The sequence below is a fragment of the Geotrypetes seraphini genome, chromosome 3 (genome assembly GCF_902459505.1).
Source record: "Geotrypetes seraphini chromosome 3, aGeoSer1.1, whole genome shotgun sequence".
Classification (NCBI taxonomy): Eukaryota; Metazoa; Chordata; class Amphibia; order Gymnophiona; family Dermophiidae; genus Geotrypetes; species Geotrypetes seraphini.
The window spans coordinates 327,015,355-327,031,681 of NC_047086.1; the positions used below are offsets into that span (position 1 = coordinate 327,015,355).

Genomic DNA, 16,327 nt, shown 5'->3' on the forward strand with positions numbered 1-16,327 from the left:
CATATTGCAGTGAACAGTACATCAATACACCCATTGTAAAACTAAACAAGCCAGACCAGCACAGATAAATCCTACACCGTCAATCCTAACAGAAAACTATGTCTTTCGAACACACAGAACACACCTTCGCCTAGTATGGAATATGTCATCACAAACTAACCCCTCCCTCTTTTACAAAACTGTAGTGTGGATTTTAGCTACGGAGGTAACAGCTCTGATGCTCATAAAATTCTGAGCACCAGAGCCGCTACCACCACGGCTGGTGCTAAAAAACGCTTCACAGTTTTGTAAAAGGGGGGATAAAATAAAAATACATAGACAAAGGTTAAATTGAACCAGCAAGAAGCTGGACTCTGCATACAATGCTTCACAGAAACAGTGACACATGTTTCCTAAAGCAATAAATAAATAGAAATTTTTTTCTACCTTTGTCTTCTGTGGTTTCTGCTTTCCTCATCTTCTTGTAACTCTCTTCCTTCCATCCACCGTCTGCCGTCTCTCTTCCCCTATATGGCATCTTCTCTCCTTCTATGTCCCTTCCAGAAACTGTATGCCTCCCCCTTCCATCTCTCCTTTCACCCCCATTGGTCTGGCATCTCTCTCCTTGCCTTCCCTCTCCCACACCTCTCCTCTGCAATCCCTTTCCCTTTTTTCCCTCATTTCCCTTTTCAATTTATTTTCTGCATCTGTCTAGATTATGTTCTTACTACCCTCTCATCAATGTCCTTTTTTACTGTCTACCTAAAGCTTGCCACCTCTTTCCCTCACCCCTCCAGTGTTTCCCTAATTCAATCCTTTTCTCCCCATCATGTGTCCTCCTTTTATTTATCCCCTCCTTCCATCATGTACCTTCTTTCTCCAACCCTTCCATCTAGTACCTTCTCCTCTCTCTGTCCACTTATCATCCAGCATCTGCTCCCCTCTTTCTCTCCTCCCATTTCCTTCTGGCATTTGCTCCCTTATCTCTCCCATCTGCACTTCCATCCAGCATAGGCTCCCCACTACCATCCAATGTCTGCCCTTTCTCCCTCCATCTACCCCTCTTCAATCAGCATCTTCCCCTCCAATATCCTTCCCCTTTATGTCTCTCCCCTTTCTCTGTAGATCATTTCCATCAGCACCACCCTTCCATACCACCCTGCCTCCTTTCTTTCCCTCCACCACTCTTCCATTCCAGCAGTCCTGCTCCTTTCTCTCCCTTCATGCAGCAAGGTCCCGCGATGATTGTAGCTGCCTGCTGCCAATCCACCCCACTCTGATGTACTTGCTCTAGAGTGGACTCAGCAGCCGCATGCTGGAAGAGCCCGTGATGACTCGTCTGCTGGCTCTGCTCTGGAAGAAGTAAGTTACGTTGGAGGGGGTGGACCCGGCAGACGCAGGGAGTTGCGGCAAAGTCCCTCAATGACTGCGTCTGCCGGGTCCACCCCCTCCGACGTAACTTACTTCTTCCAGAGCAGAGCCAGCAGACGAGTCATCGCGGGACCTTCCTGCACCTTAGCGCGGATGCTGACTCTGCTGAAGAGAAAGTAAGTCAGTGGTAACGTGACCATTTATTTTTTTCATCAAAAGGGGACATCTATTAATTGACTGTGTATCCTTTCTTTCTTTCTGCACTCAGGCCCAACAATTGTCCCTTTCTATTCCCTCCCTCCTTCCTTCCCATGTCCTTAGTGCCCCCAGTGCCTCCTTCCCGTGTCCATAGTGCCCCCAGTGCCTCCTTCCCATGTCCTTTGTGCCCCCAGTGCCTCCTTCTTATCTCCCCCCACTGCCTTCCAGATTTTGCCCACCCCCAAAGCCAGTCAGCTCTGCCACCTCTCCATTTTTTTCTCTCTGTCACCACCGCATCCCCTATGCTCTGGCATCTCTCTCTTCTCCTTTCTTTCCTTTGCACCCCATAGTCTGGTATCTCCCCTTCCCTGATTCTCTGGCATCTCTCTCCTTTCCTTTTCTTCCATCTTTCGCTCCCCCTCCATGCTCTCACATCTCCCCCTTCCTTTTCCCTTAGTCTGGCATACCTTCCTCCTACCTCCAAGCCCTGGCATCTCCTTTCATTCCCTCCCTCATCTTCCTTCTCCCTCCAGCTGGGTACCGCAACACTCTTCCCTGCAGCTCTGGACTTCCCCACAATTGCCATGCTTCGGTTCCTCTTCTTCCTTCCTCCCTCCCCCCCCCCCCGCGGGACCCTGCGGCACCATCAACTCTTACTCCCTCTAACGTCGGCCCTGCAACTCCGGACTTCCCCGCACCTTCTCCCCCCCCCTCGGATCGCTATTATTTTAAATGTTATAGCCGCGGAGCTGTATCCATCAGTGGAGACGTCTAACCTCGGCCTGCCCCGGAACTCTTACTGCAGCAGCCGCCCGTCTAGGCAGGAACAGGAAGTCACTGTTGCAGTAAGAGTTCCGGGACAGGCCGAGGTTAGACGTCTCCACTGATGGATACAGCTCCGCGGCTATAACATTTAAAATAATAGCGATCCGAGGGGGGGGCAAGTGTGGGGAAGTCCGGAGCTGCAGGGCCGGCGTTACACCAATGAGACCAAGGGGCGGACCGCCCCCCACTTAAAACGCCACTGATTGCGGGGATCATGAAAGGAGTCGCCGCTGCTGCATCTTAGGCGAGCAAGGCAGACCGCCACCGCCGTCGCTTCCTCTCACCTCCGCTCGAGTGAGCGACACCAGAAGAAGCATGAGCGACGCCACTGAAAATAGTGAGCGATCGCTCATGCGCTCACCTTAGAGGGAACACTGGGCAGGACCCGGCAGTGAAGAAAGCCCGAAGCAATCAAGAGCAAGTTGTAAGCTGACCTGTCTCCTATAGCGAACCCATGCTCCGGGGCGTGTGCATGCCGACTTCCCTTCTCTTCCCCCCTCGGGACGTGACTTCCGGTTTCGGAGAGAAGCGGCATTCACATGTTAGAGCCCCGGAGTATGGGTTCAAGTCGCTTGCTGGCGTTAAAAACTAAAAAAAAAAAAAAAAGTCAGATCAAGCTGTGCCGAGTCAGCCCGGTAAATCTCCAAACCGGTGAGAAGGTTTTTTTTTTTTTTTAAATGTTGAGCAGAAGGCAGCAGCAGCATCAGCAGCAGGATTGCCATCGAGATTACAGCCGGGCGCTCATCTAAATTAGCTGGGCGGAGCGTCCGGCTGAAAGGCCCTGGGGAGAACACTGCATTTCATATAGTTTCTCATATCCCTCAATTTTCAACAAGGAATCATTACGGCTTACGATAAGATTGGATCAGTTATTACATTAGCAATTAGATTTTAGAGAGCGAATTGGGTAGAGATCAGTCATTCTGAGGAGAAAAGATAAGTCTTTAACATTCTTCTGAAGCTGTAATAGGAGGGAACTTGACAAAAGTAAAGGGGTAGTCTATTCCAGACTCTGGAGCCCAGGGATTCAAAGGTGGACTCAAATAGTTTCTTTTCGTTTAACATGATGAGGTGAGGGGAAGGACAGCTTAAGATGTTGCATCTTTCTTGCATTATGGAATGAATGAGGAATCTGAGATCCGATACTAGTCTACCAGAGTTGTCACCATAAATCACTTTATAGACCATATAGGTGACCTTGAAAAGAATCCTATTTTTCATTGGTAGCCAATGCAATTCTCTCAACAGTGGGATAGCCCTTTCAAATTTGCCTACTCTGAAAATTAATCTGGCTGCAGTATTCTGGAATAATTGTAATCTCTTGTGTTCCTTCTCAGTGATGCCATAGTACAAGGGATTACAGTAGTCTAGGTATGTAGAAAAATGCCCTTTGCTACAGTTCTAAAATTAGCCTGGCTTAAAAGGGATCCTATCGTTCTTAGTTGTTTTAGTCTGAAGAAGAATTTTTTGACCAGGGAATTGATCTGATCTTCAAAGGTTACTTGGGAGTTGAGGGTAATACCTAGTATTTTCAAAGTCGCAAATAACAAAACGCTGAGTCTATAGGAAAATAGAGGTTAAGTTCCAGCAGTACACCTTCCACCTCAAAACCGCGGAACGTGAACAGTATATTCTATTGGGAGACTACAAGGGACAGCACTTGAAGTAAGCAAGTTCCCCCCCTGAAATCCCATTCTTACTACCCTCCCTCCTACTAGTGTTCATTCTCCACTGCCATCAGTCCTCCTGAACCAGGAGAATGTCCTCATTTTCAGCACCCCTACCCCTCAACAAGTAAAGGCAGTGTTTCCCCTCCCCCCCTGAACGGACACCACCAATCCCCTTCCTGGACCCAGAGGAAGGACTCCAGGCCTACCTTGTTTTCCTGGTGCATTGGCGCAGCCATTTTCATTGCTGAAAGAGCATGGAGCAGGATCGAGTGGGAATCACTTGTGCCCCAAAGCACTGCTAGTCCACCAGGGAAACAAAGTAGGCCTGTGATTCTCCCTCCGAGTCCTGGAAGGGGAGTTGGTGGTATCTGTTCAGGGAGGGAGGGGGAATGCTGCCTTTTCTGGGATGGGGGGTGCGCTGATGGTGGGGAGCGCCGGTCCACAAATATGTAAACACAGTGGCGCGAATGGGAAATATTGGTTGCAATTCATATGCAAATTAATGAATTGTGAACACACAGAAAACAAGAACAGACTTTATCTGCATAACTTCTGGACTCTGCCAGAGACTTGGATATTTACTGTCATGCTCAGATGAAGCATGGTACTGAATATCCAGATCTAAGTTAGCCAGCAGTGATCTGCTTTCACAGAAATTCTGACCACTGCTAGCTCAGTATTGACAGGTTAGAATTTAATTTGTGGTGGTACTGGAACTTTTTGTGGCTTCTTTTACTACTTACTGCTTGACTGATCCATTGGTGGTACTTCCTTCTTAGAGCTCATCGGCAATATTTAAAACTAAAACAATCTTTACAAGAAATCTGTGAAAGAGAAAAAAGAGCTCAACTGAGAAATCAAGAATTTTTAAGAGAGTTTGATCAGATTGAAACCCAAATCATGACACTAAAAGCAAGTAAACAAAAACTGCAGAATCTGAAGGTAAATTGCCAATTTCAAACTTCAGCATGCATTCTTAAGGAAGAATATGGTTCATATGGTGTATCTGCTTTGAAAATTATATAAATTTTATTTCAAGCTTTCTTCACTGAAATGGAGGGAGAATAATTATTATGAGAATAGTCTAAGGAGCATTTGTGTGTGGAGCATAGTACCTTCTTTTGTAAGCTATTTTATCTAAGGCTGTCGCTAAATGTGCATTACAGATGTCAACCTGTTCTGACACTGTGGTTATCTTTTCATCCACATAGGGTTAGAACGGGGCCTCCAGGAAACTCTCTGCAGTTAGATATCTCATGTCTCAAATTTCCTTCCAAACTCTGGTTGGGCCCATCTGTTTTAGGCTTCCCTTTGTAGAAAATGTAATAGAAAATGGTCCGCCCATAATATGGGTGTTTATCTTAAGACCGCCAACTTTGTGTTCAAAGATGTCAACCTCTTTGTAGAATACCAAGTCTAACATATGGTCTTTTTCACGGGCTAGAGATTCGATCACCTCTGTGAATCCTAGAGCTGCCATCATTTCAAGGAAAGCCGCAGTGTTGGTGTTTCTAGTTTCAATATTGTGTCAGAGTGCCTGTTTCCCTTTAAGACATTCCTGAAATCCTCTGTTTGTTAAGATAAGAGACATTAAGAAACCAGGGAAGCCTACTTACCTTCATAAACAGTAGCCAGGACACAAGAGAGAACCTGAGGAAAGGCATTACTGTGATGCGAGAAGGGGAGAGGTATTGGGAAGACACCAGCTCCAGATCTGAGAAGGGGGGTAGTCTGAGGGATAGTGGAAAATGTATTCCCTAGGGTAGGGGTGCCCAAATGGTCGATCGCAATCAACCAGTAGATCGCTGCCTGGCTGGCCTGTAACTTCCTCCCCGAAGTTAGAATTGACGTCGGAGGTGAAGTCTTGTGGGCCTGGCGCTTGTACGCGCCAGGCCTGGCTCAGGGAAGCAGCAGGGAGAAATCGGCGTGGTGGCTTGGGGGGGGGGGTAGGGAAAGAATTGGGGAAGTGGAGAAATCAGCGTGCTGGCTTGAGGGGGGCAGGGGGAGAGAGAAAGAAAGACAGGCAGGCAGGGGGAGAGAGAAAAAAAAGCAGAAAGAAAGAGGGGGGGCAGGGGGAGAGAGAAAGAAAGACAGGCAGGCAGGGGTAGAGAGAAAGAAAGGCAGAAATAAAGAGGGGGGCAGGGGAGAGAGAAAGAAAGACAGGCAGGCAGGGGGAGAGAGAAAGAAAAGGGGAGGGGGCAGAAAGAAAGAAATATTGAATTTACAGAAGAAGGAAGTGCAATCAGAGACTCATGAAATCACCAGAATAAAAGGTAGGAAAAATGATTTTATTTTCAATTTAGTGATCAAAATGTGTCTGTTTGGAGAATTTATATCTGCTGTCTATATTTTGTACTATGGCCCCATTTTACTAAACCATGATAGTGTTTTTTAGCGCTGGGAGCGAAGGACATTCAGCGCAGCTCCCTGTGCTAATAACTGCTATCACGGTTTAGTAAAAGGGGAGGGGGTATATTTGTCTATTTATTTTTGTATAGTTGTTACTGAGGTTACATTGCATTTTTTAAAGTTATCTGCTTTGACCTCTGAAAAAAACCCCGAATACAAATGATAATTAACATTTTCTCTGCATACAGTGTGCTTTGTGTTTTTTTATTATTTTATTGTTTGTAGATCATTTTGACTTGATCATTTTAAAAGTAGCTCGCAAGCCAAAAAAGTGTGGGCACCCCTGCCCTAAGGTCATGCATTGTTTGATATTTTACTGGAAGTACTATACCAAATGATGAAAGCTAACTCAGGAGATAATAGGGCGTAGAAAAGTCAGGAGCCAAGAAAGACTGGTGCTATACTACTCTCTGGAGCTAGATGAAGCAGCCCACTAGGTGGAGCCTTCTATGAAAAAGGCAGTGGGACCTGTATTCTGTGAGCTTTGGAGGAAAAGCAGACATAAGTTGCCATGACGATGCAGGTAAACCTAGCACACAAGGAGGAGGAACCCTTAATTATGGGAAAGGTAGTTCCTGATCTAGCCAATAAGAAGGAAGCTAAGTAACTCTTGTTCCAGTGCAATAGATAAGACATTCTAGACAGATGTGTAGTGTCCACATGGCCGTGCTCCATCTGTAGAAGGAATCCACTCTGAATTTTTCCTTTTGCCTCTGCTGTACTTCACTGAGCTCCTTAGCTCCACCTACAATTCTTCCCTTCTGCACATGTGCCTGCAGGAGTGTTTGTTCTCCTCTCTCGTTTTAGATCCCGGGATCGTCGGCATCTCATCCTAATGTCACTAGATTTCTGAAGGGGGCTCTTCATGTCAGATCACCAGTTAAGCAATCGTTCCCATCCTGGGACCTTAACCTGGTGCTGTCTAGCCTTATCAAGGCTCCCTTTGAGCCCCTTCGAGATGCTTCCCTCTTGGAATTGGCACTCAAAATTGTTTTTCTGGTCACCATTACTTTGGCATAATGTGTGTTGGAACTACATGCTCTTTCTTGCAGAGAACTGTTCCTCCATATTTCAGAGACTGGGGTTTCTCTAAGGACGGTTCCTTCCTTCCTGCCAAAGGTGGTTTCGACTTTCCATATTAATCAGGAAGTCTGATTGCCTGCCTTTCAGGACACAAGATTGCCTGTTGAAGAAACTGGATGTGCGCAGAGTACTGCTACATTATCTGGAGGTCACTAATGAGTTTCATTTCTCTGACCATCTGTTTGTGCTGACTCATTCGGTTAAACAGGGCACTTCTGCCTCCAAGGCCATGATTTCCTGATGGATCTGTAGGATCATTACATCAGCATACATTCTTTCTGGGAAACAGTCCCCTATTTCTGTCAAGACACATTCTACCAGGAGTGTGGCGGCTTCTTGGGCTGAAGCTAGATATGTCTCCCCTGAGGAGATTTGCAGGGCAGCAACGTGGTGTTCTCTTCACACATTTGCCAAGTTTTACAGAGTGGATGTGACAACAAGATAGGATTTGGCTTTTGGGCCCACCCTAGCATTTTGGAGACTGCTTTTGTATGTCCCATCTGTCTAGAATGTCTCACCTATTGCACTGGAAAAAGAGATTATGTAGTTACCCTGGTAAGCTCTTTTCCAGTAGATCGGTGAGACATTCTAGACCAGGTGTCTCAAAGTCCCTCCTTGAGGGCCGCAATCCAGTCAGGTTTTCAGGATTTCCCCAATGAATATGCATGAGATCTATGTGCATGCACTGCTTTCAATGCATATTCATTGGGGAAATCCTGAAAACCCAACTGGATTGTGGCCCTCAAGGAGGGACTTTGAGATCCCTGTTCTAGACCCAGTCCTTACTGTGCCTGCCTTCCTTTTTCAGTCTGTTTATGCTTCTCTGAGCTGATTTTTGGATGCCTGTCAGCCCTTGGAGGCTGGGAAGAATTTGTTTATATGTTTCAATTTATTGGGGAGTAGTTTTTGAGCTCATTTTGAAGCCTGTGTTGGTGGTTAACTTTGCTTTTGAGTTGATTCTTGAGCAAAATAGTTTATTTAAGCCTGTTGTTACGGGTGCCTCTACTTCACGTGCATTGGGTGGTTCTCAGTGCTTGGGTACTATCTGCAGGTGGAACTAAGGAGCCCAGTGAAGTACAGCAGAAACAAAAGAAAAAATCTAGAGTGGATTCCTTCTGCAGATGGCATGCGGCCATGGGGCACTACCCTTAGTCTACCTAATGGAAAAGAGCTTACCAGGGTAAGCACATAATCTCTTTTTCTAATCCCAGAGATAAGGCAGCAGAGTGGGGCAAAGAGCCTTCTTGAACCCAACTGAGATGTATAAGAGGGGTCAGAGGGAAGAAGGAAAAAAAGGGGAGAGATGGATCTGACTAAGAATCCCAGAGCAAAGACCCCAAAGTAAGGAAACCAGAGGAATAGTATAGAAAGCCTGCTTACCTGGAGAAATTAACAGGCTGAAATTACACAGGGGATTGGTCCTTTAAGCTAAAGAACCCTAGAGCCAGAGAAGTGAAAGCAGCACATGAGTCCAACAGACAGGATGCTGTACAGTAGTGTTTCTCAACCTGCAGTATGATGCAACGTCCTCTTTCCTCAGAGGCGTCATGACCCATCAAAGGTCATGGGTGGAATGGAGATATCAGATGAGGGAAAGGAGGAGAGACAAAAGGAATGAGAAAATAGAGAGATTGATGCTGGGAAGGGGAGGGGGGTTCAGCAGAGAAATAAGGAGAGAGGGACAAAGATGCTACATCTGGCGTAGGAGAGAGAAAAATGAAGAGAGCAGTGAAGCTGGAATTAATCATGTAAAAAGGAGAGAGGAGGCGCAGGCTTGATAGAAAGGGGAGAGAGGCATAGAAAGAAGGCAGATACCATATGGATGGAGGAGAGGGCAGACAGTGGATGGAATGGGCAGATGCTGGATTGAAGAGACAGAGAGGGTAGATGTTGGAAGGAAGAGAGTGAAAAGAAGATGAAAGCAGAAACCAGAAACAACAGTTTGCCCTTTGGGGGGGGGGGTCTTTCTTTCTTTCTGCCTTAACCCTTTCTCTTACCATCATTGTTCTGCGGTGGCCATGAAACGCTGGTTTTGTGGAAATGCGGGGCGCATCAGATCCCCCCTCTGGAAAATTTAAGAACCCATTGTGGCCCACAAGTCAAAAAGTTTGCCCACCCCTGGTCTAGTGCAAATAATTTGCTGAGTACGTCGTACACAAATCAGATCACAAGGACATATAATTACATATATAACCCAAGTAGATGTACAATGGGTAACTGCTTTAAGTGAGTAGATTTTATTAGTACAGGGATGAGTCCACATGCCTAACAAAGAAATACCTTCAAAGACTCCAGCGGATTCAGAATACCGCTACTAAGCTTATCTTCGCAAAAAGCAAATTCGACCACGTCTCACTGCTTTTGTCCAAGCTCCACTGGCTTCTGATAATCTCCAGAGTCCACTTCAAATGTGCCTGCCTCACTTTCAAGATCCTACACGGTATCCTCCCTCCCTTCATTACTCTTTCTTGGAACTCCTCTAACCCCAATTCCTCCAGATCCACCCAAAAACTGAAACTTTCCTTTCCCTCTCTAAAAGGCGTTTCCCTTGTAGGAAAACTAGGTTCTTCCCTCCTCTTCAGAATCACTCAGCTCTGGAACAACCTTACCTCCCACTCTTAGTTAATCTGAGCTCCCTACAACTCTTCCGTAAAAATCTGAAAACCTGGTTATTCTCAAAAATATAACTCCTCCTCCCTCTCTGGTTAATCTAGTCCTAAATTTTCTCTTCATTTTTCCTCTTCCCTATACTGGAGTTTCTTTCTACCCTAACTCTTGTTAACCGTGTCGAGCTTTACGAATGTAGAGATGATGCGGTATATAAACCTAAGGTTTAGATTAGATTAGATTAGATCATGCAGGCAATAGTGGTCAAACACATGTCACAGTGACCACATGACCTATGTACTCCAGTCTGGTTGTCTGTACGGGAATTAGATGTGAAAACCAGAATGTACGGTGTAATCAGCCAGATTCTTAGTACAAGAATAAGTAATGCATGGGGCATTTTGAAATGTCTCATGTAATTGTAAAATATGCCAATGGCATCTGATAGTTGTTTTATAAGCACATAAGAAATGCCGCTGCTGGGTCAGACCAGTGGTCCATCCTGCCCAGCAGTCCGCTCACGCGGCAGCCCTCAGGTCAAAGACCAGTGCTCTAAATGAGTCCAGCCTCACCTGCATACGTTCCAGTTTAGCAGGAACTTGTCCAACTTTGTCTTGAAACCCTGGAGGGTATTTTCCCTTATAACAGACTCCGGAAGAGCGTTCCAGCTTTCCACCACTCTCTGGGTGAAGAAGAATTACTTACATTTGTACGAAATCTATCTCCTTTCAACTTTAGAGAGTGCTCTCTGATTCTCCCTACCTTGGAGAGGGTGAACACTCTGAGGTGCATAATCGAAAGGGACGTCTAAGTCCGTTTTATGTCCATCTCGCAAGTCGTCCAAAGTTAAAAAGAGCCTAAGACACATTTTCGAAAGAGACGTCCAACTTTTTTTTACTTTCGAAAATCATCTAATTATGTCCTGCCGATCTGATCGTCCAAGCCGCTAAATCGTCCATCTTTATACCACATTTCCGTCCAAGTCCAAAATGCCTAGGACAAGCCTTGTTGGACATGGGAGGGGTCTGCAAAGTGATGGACTGCACACCCAGATATGCCACCTAAATAGTGGGGTACCTTACAGGGCACTGCTGTGAACTTCACAAAAAGGGTGCCATGTCTTCTCCTCCCTACAGCTCCCTTATATGTTAGGGTGAGCCCCCCCAAACCACCTCCAGAATCCCCTAGACCCACTTATCTACCACCCCAATAACCCTTATGGCTGCAGGAGCCACTTATATGCCAGTAAAAAAGTGTTTTGGGGGTGTTTAGGGCAGTGCAGATGTTTAAGTATCAATGCAGTGATTACAGGGGCTTATGGGCATGGGTCCTCCTCTCTATGGATCCCTAACCCACCCCCAAGACGAATTAAGCTGCCTCTGTGCTGGATGACTAGGCTTTCCTATGCCAGGCGGCCAGGTGATGATGGTCTAGAGGCTGAAATTTAAAGTTGTGAATAAAATTTTTGTGGGGGGGGGGGGTTGCTGATCACTGGGGCAGTGTGTGGGGGGTCTGTGTTATGTGTTTGCAGTGCTTATCTGGTCACTTTAGGTGGGTTTTTGTGACTTAGATCATGTTGTACATGGTCTAAGTCACAATGTCCAAGTTCCGTCGATCCTGGGCTGTATAATTTTCGGTTATACATGCTGTACGACTAAGTCTAAGCCAGCCCACGTCCCGCCCAACTCCTGCCCTTGACACGCCTCCTGAAACACCCTGTTTAGCTTTGGACGTTGAGCGGCACTATGAAGGCCTAGGTCGTTTAGAAATAAGTCCAAAACCCGTTTTTATTTTCGGCGCTTGGATGTTTTTAAGAAATGTTCGTCCAAGTGACGACTTAGGCTGGTTTTTGGACATTTTTCTCTTTCGATTATGAGCCCCTCTGTCTTTCTCTACTAAGTCTATTCCCTTTAGTATTTTGAACATTTCGATCAAGTCCCCTCTCAGTCACCTCTTTTCAAGGGAGTAGAGACCCATTTTCTCCAATCTCTCACTGTACGGCAACTCCTCCAGCCCCTTAACAATTTTAGTCGCTCTTCTCTGGACCCTTTCGAGTAGTACCGTGTCCTTCATGTACGGCGACCAGTGCTGAACACAGTATTCCAGGTGAGGACGTACCATGGCCCGGTACAGCGGCATGATAACCCTCTCTGATCTGTTCATGATCCCCTTCTTAATCATTCCTAGCATTTTGTTTGCCCTTTTTGCCTCTGACGCGCATTGTGCAGATGGCTTCATCGACTTGTCGATCAGAATTCTCTTTCCTGGGAGGTCTCTCCAAGCACCGCCCCGGACATCCTGTTTTCGTGCATGAGATTTTTGTTCCCCGATATGCATCACTTTACACTTATCCACGTTGAACCTCATTTGCCATGTCGATGCCCATTTCTCAAGCTTGATTATGTCACGTTGCAGATCTTCACAATCCCCCTGTGTCAGCTGAATAATCAGTAAAAGTTAGTACACTACCGTTTTGTTTTCCCTTGTTGTACCCTTGGTTTGAAGTAACAGCTCTCAATTGGCATATAATGCTCTAAGGAAAGCGTGTTGGAGGACCCCGTGAGGGTGTCCTTGTTGAAATGATTATACAAACTACACGCTTGAACCTTATATTCTTCAGTGCTTTAACACAATCTCCTGATCCTGAGAAACTGGCTTATGGGCAAAGATTGCTTCAGACGGGTCAGATGACAATTGTTGTACTTAGATAGTTATTGGTATCCACTAGTTTCCTAAAAACAGTTGTTTCTAAAATAGGAATTTTTTTGCAAATTAGAACGTCCAGAAAAGCTATATGACAATGGTCTGAAGTCATAGTAAATTTCAGATGTTTATCTTGCTTATTAATCGAATCTAAAAATGGAGATAGCAAATTTTCAGGTCCAGCCCAGATGCAGAATACGTCATCAATTTAATGCAACCAAACCATAATGTATTGAAACCACTGAGATGGATAAAGGTACACTTCTTCAAATTTGGAAAAAAAAATTAGCTATGCTAGGAGCAGCTGCGGTCCCCATAGCCACCCCCTGCATCTGTAAAAAGAATTTATTATCAAACATAAAATAATTATGTTGAAGAACCAGCTTAGCCAGTGCTATGAGAAAATCGGCTCTAACCCATGTATGATGAATTTCTTGCCTAAAGATCAAAGATATCAGTTCAAGAGCAGCATTTTGAGGAATATTGGAATACAGAGATTCCAAATCCATTATAATAAGTATATTGGCATCCTGAATATCGGTGAGATGTTGCAATTGATAAAAAAATGAGTCGTATCTTTACAAAGGACCTAGCATTTCCTACCAAAGGCTTCAAAAACCAGTCAATAAATTTGAACAAGGGTTCAAACACTGTACCTTGCAAGAACACAATAGGGCATCCTGGAAGGAGGTGTTATACCTTGTGGATTTTAGGAACAATATAAAATATTGTTTTAAATTTACTATTTAGGAGCTTCATTGCATGCCCCATAATCCTAGTATCTTTGAAAAGAGTAAATAAGTGATTCACATCTACCCCGTTCTACTCCACTCAGTGTTTTATAGACCTCAATAATATCTCCCTTGAGCTGTATCTTCTCCAGGCTGAAGAGCCCTTGCTGCTTTAGCCCTTCTTTATATGGAAATTGTCCCATCATTGTCAGCCTTTTCTGTGTCTTTTCTAATTCCGCTTTGAGATAAGGCGACCAGAATAATACACAGTAATCAAAGTTGTGGCTGCACCATGGAGTGATACAGGGGTATTATGACAGTTTCATCTTGGTATTCCATTCCTTTCCTGATAATTCCTAGCATTCTGTTTGATTTCTTAGCCACCGTTTCACACTGAGCTGAGGGTTTCAACGTATCCTTTGTATCTTTAACAATGAGACCTAGTCCCTTTTCCTGGGCAGTGACTCCTAACATGGAACCCTGCATCAGGTAACTACCGGTATATTTTGGGTTCCTTTTCCCTACATGCATCACTTTGCACTTGTTCTCATTAAATGTCATCTGCCGTTTTGATTCCCAGTCTCGCAAGGTCCTCTTGCAATTTTACAATTTTGAACAGCTTAGTTAAATTTGCTGATGACAACAGTCTTACTGGTTATTCCCATCTCTAGCTCATTGATAAATATGTTCAAATGCAACAGTCCCAGCACAGACCCATGGGGAACCCCAGTTTACTTCTCCATTGAATTATTGATAAATTAACCATATTCTTTGTTTATCTTTTAACCAGTTCTTACTGTAATCCATAATAGGATATTATTTCCTATCCTGTTGCTTTCTAACTTCCTCAGAAGTCTTTCATGAAGTACCTTGTCAAATGCCTTTTGAAAATCCAGACACAGTATTGATCAGCTTACCCTTATCCACATGGTTATTCACCCTTTCGAAGGTATGTAATAGATTGGTGAGGCAAGATTTACTTTGTCTCATTAATCCGTGCTTTTGTATATGCTCTTAATTTTGTTCTTTATAATAGTCTCTACCATCTTTCCCAGCACTGACGTCAGACTCGCCAGTCTATGATTTCCCAGATCACCTCTGGAACCCTTTTTAAAAATTTGGTGTTATGTTGGCCACTCTGGCCTTCCAGCATCATGCTGGATTTTAAAGATAAATTACAAATCTGCAAATTAACTTTTCAATTCTATCAGTACACTGGGATGTATCCCATTTGGTCCAGGTGATTTGCTACTCTTCAGTTATCAAATTGCTCCATTACCTCTTTCAGTGTTACAGAAATTTGTTTCAGTTCCTCTGATTCATCGGCACTGAGTACCATTTCTGGCATTGGTATCTTCCCCCACATCTTCCTCTGTGAAGACTGAAGCAGAGAATTCATTTAATTTCTCTGCTATGGCCTTATCTTCCCTGAGTGCCCCTTTTACCTCTTGGTCATCTATCAGTCCAACTGGTTCTTTTGCTGGCATATTGCTTCTAAAATACCTAGCCCACCCCAAAAAAGAAGTTTTTGCTGTGTGTGTGTTTTTTTGTTTTTTTTTTTTTGCCTGCAGTGCAATCTTCTTTTCAAGGTCTCTCTTTGCTCTTGCAAGGTCTGTCTTTGCACCTTGATTTTGACTTGCCATTCCTTATCCTTTTTCCTATTATTTGTTTCCTCTTCCATTTTCTGAATGATTTTCTTTTAGCTCCAATAGCTTCATTCGCCTTACTTGTTAACCACTCTGGCTGAGTGTCATTGGTGCCCACATAATTCAAGGCTCCTCCCAGACGCCGTTTCTAGACTGCCTCGGCACTAACTGTTCAGTGCTGTGAAGGTCAGAGTCCGTATTCAGCTGCACTACTAAGTTGAGTGCTGCTGAATATTGGCTGTCAGCAAAGTCGGCATAATTTAAACAGGCAGAAGCTTTTCCTGCTTATTTAAACCATACTGACTATCTACCCATAACAATCTTCACCCAATTTATGTATACAAAGAAAATGCTTAGTATACAGGGCTATATTTGCAGCACTTTACAATCTGTGTTACTACTCTACCAATTCTGAATTAATGCCAGAATTTTAAACATTTCTGTGCACTGTTTCAGAAATTGTGTAGTTCTTATTATTATTTTTACTTATTATTTATATCTTTACTAGTTATTACTTTTATTCTGCCTTTGTCCTTTTTATTGGTTATTCTAACGATTAACACTTATATTTATAATGTCCTCATTTAGTAGTTCTTTTTTTATGATTACAAATATTTTTAATTGTCCATATGATTTTTTGAATTAATTATTCTTATTTTTACTAGAAGAACAGATAATAGTTTTGAGCTTTAATTTCTATTTTTGTACTTGGGAGAAGTATGTGTTACAATATTTTAAATATTTCTGAATATGAAGAAATATATTATTTCATACATATTAAATAATCTGTACATATTGACCTTTGTACAAATTTGAAAAAGATTGTGTATCTCATATATAACAAAAAGATTGACAAAAACTACTTAAATATGTTTTGCTATGTATCTGCAGTCACGCAGACTTCTAATCCCTCTTACTATCTCCCTATAAATGATACAGTTCAATACCATAGCTGCTTTCTTCACTAAAAGCAGTAAAGCTCTTTTAGATGCAATGCCTAAAAACATCTTATAATAACTTTGAGCATGCTGGCAAGAGTAGTCACTTGTGACTATGTATGAAACCCCCTCAGCTTTTCGATATTGTATTAAGCAAAAACGGTAGC

General features: G+C 43.9%; 1 protein-coding gene across 5 annotated transcripts in view; it reads left to right on the plus strand.

Moving 5' to 3' along the window:
- The window catches only part of KIZ (kizuna centrosomal protein), a 214,758-nt gene that overhangs the window by 10,987 nt on the left and 187,444 nt on the right, over nucleotides 1–16,327 (plus strand). For 4 of the 5 annotated variants that reach the window (XM_033935767.1, XM_033935765.1, XM_033935766.1 and 1 more), the window contains exon 3: nucleotides 4,823–4,985. The exons of the other annotated variant lie outside the window; for it this stretch is intronic. In XM_033935767.1, coding sequence (XP_033791658.1) covers nucleotides 4,823–4,985 — 163 coding nt within the window. The remainder of the gene's footprint in view (nucleotides 1–4,822; nucleotides 4,986–16,327) is intronic. 5 annotated transcript variants of the gene reach the window in all.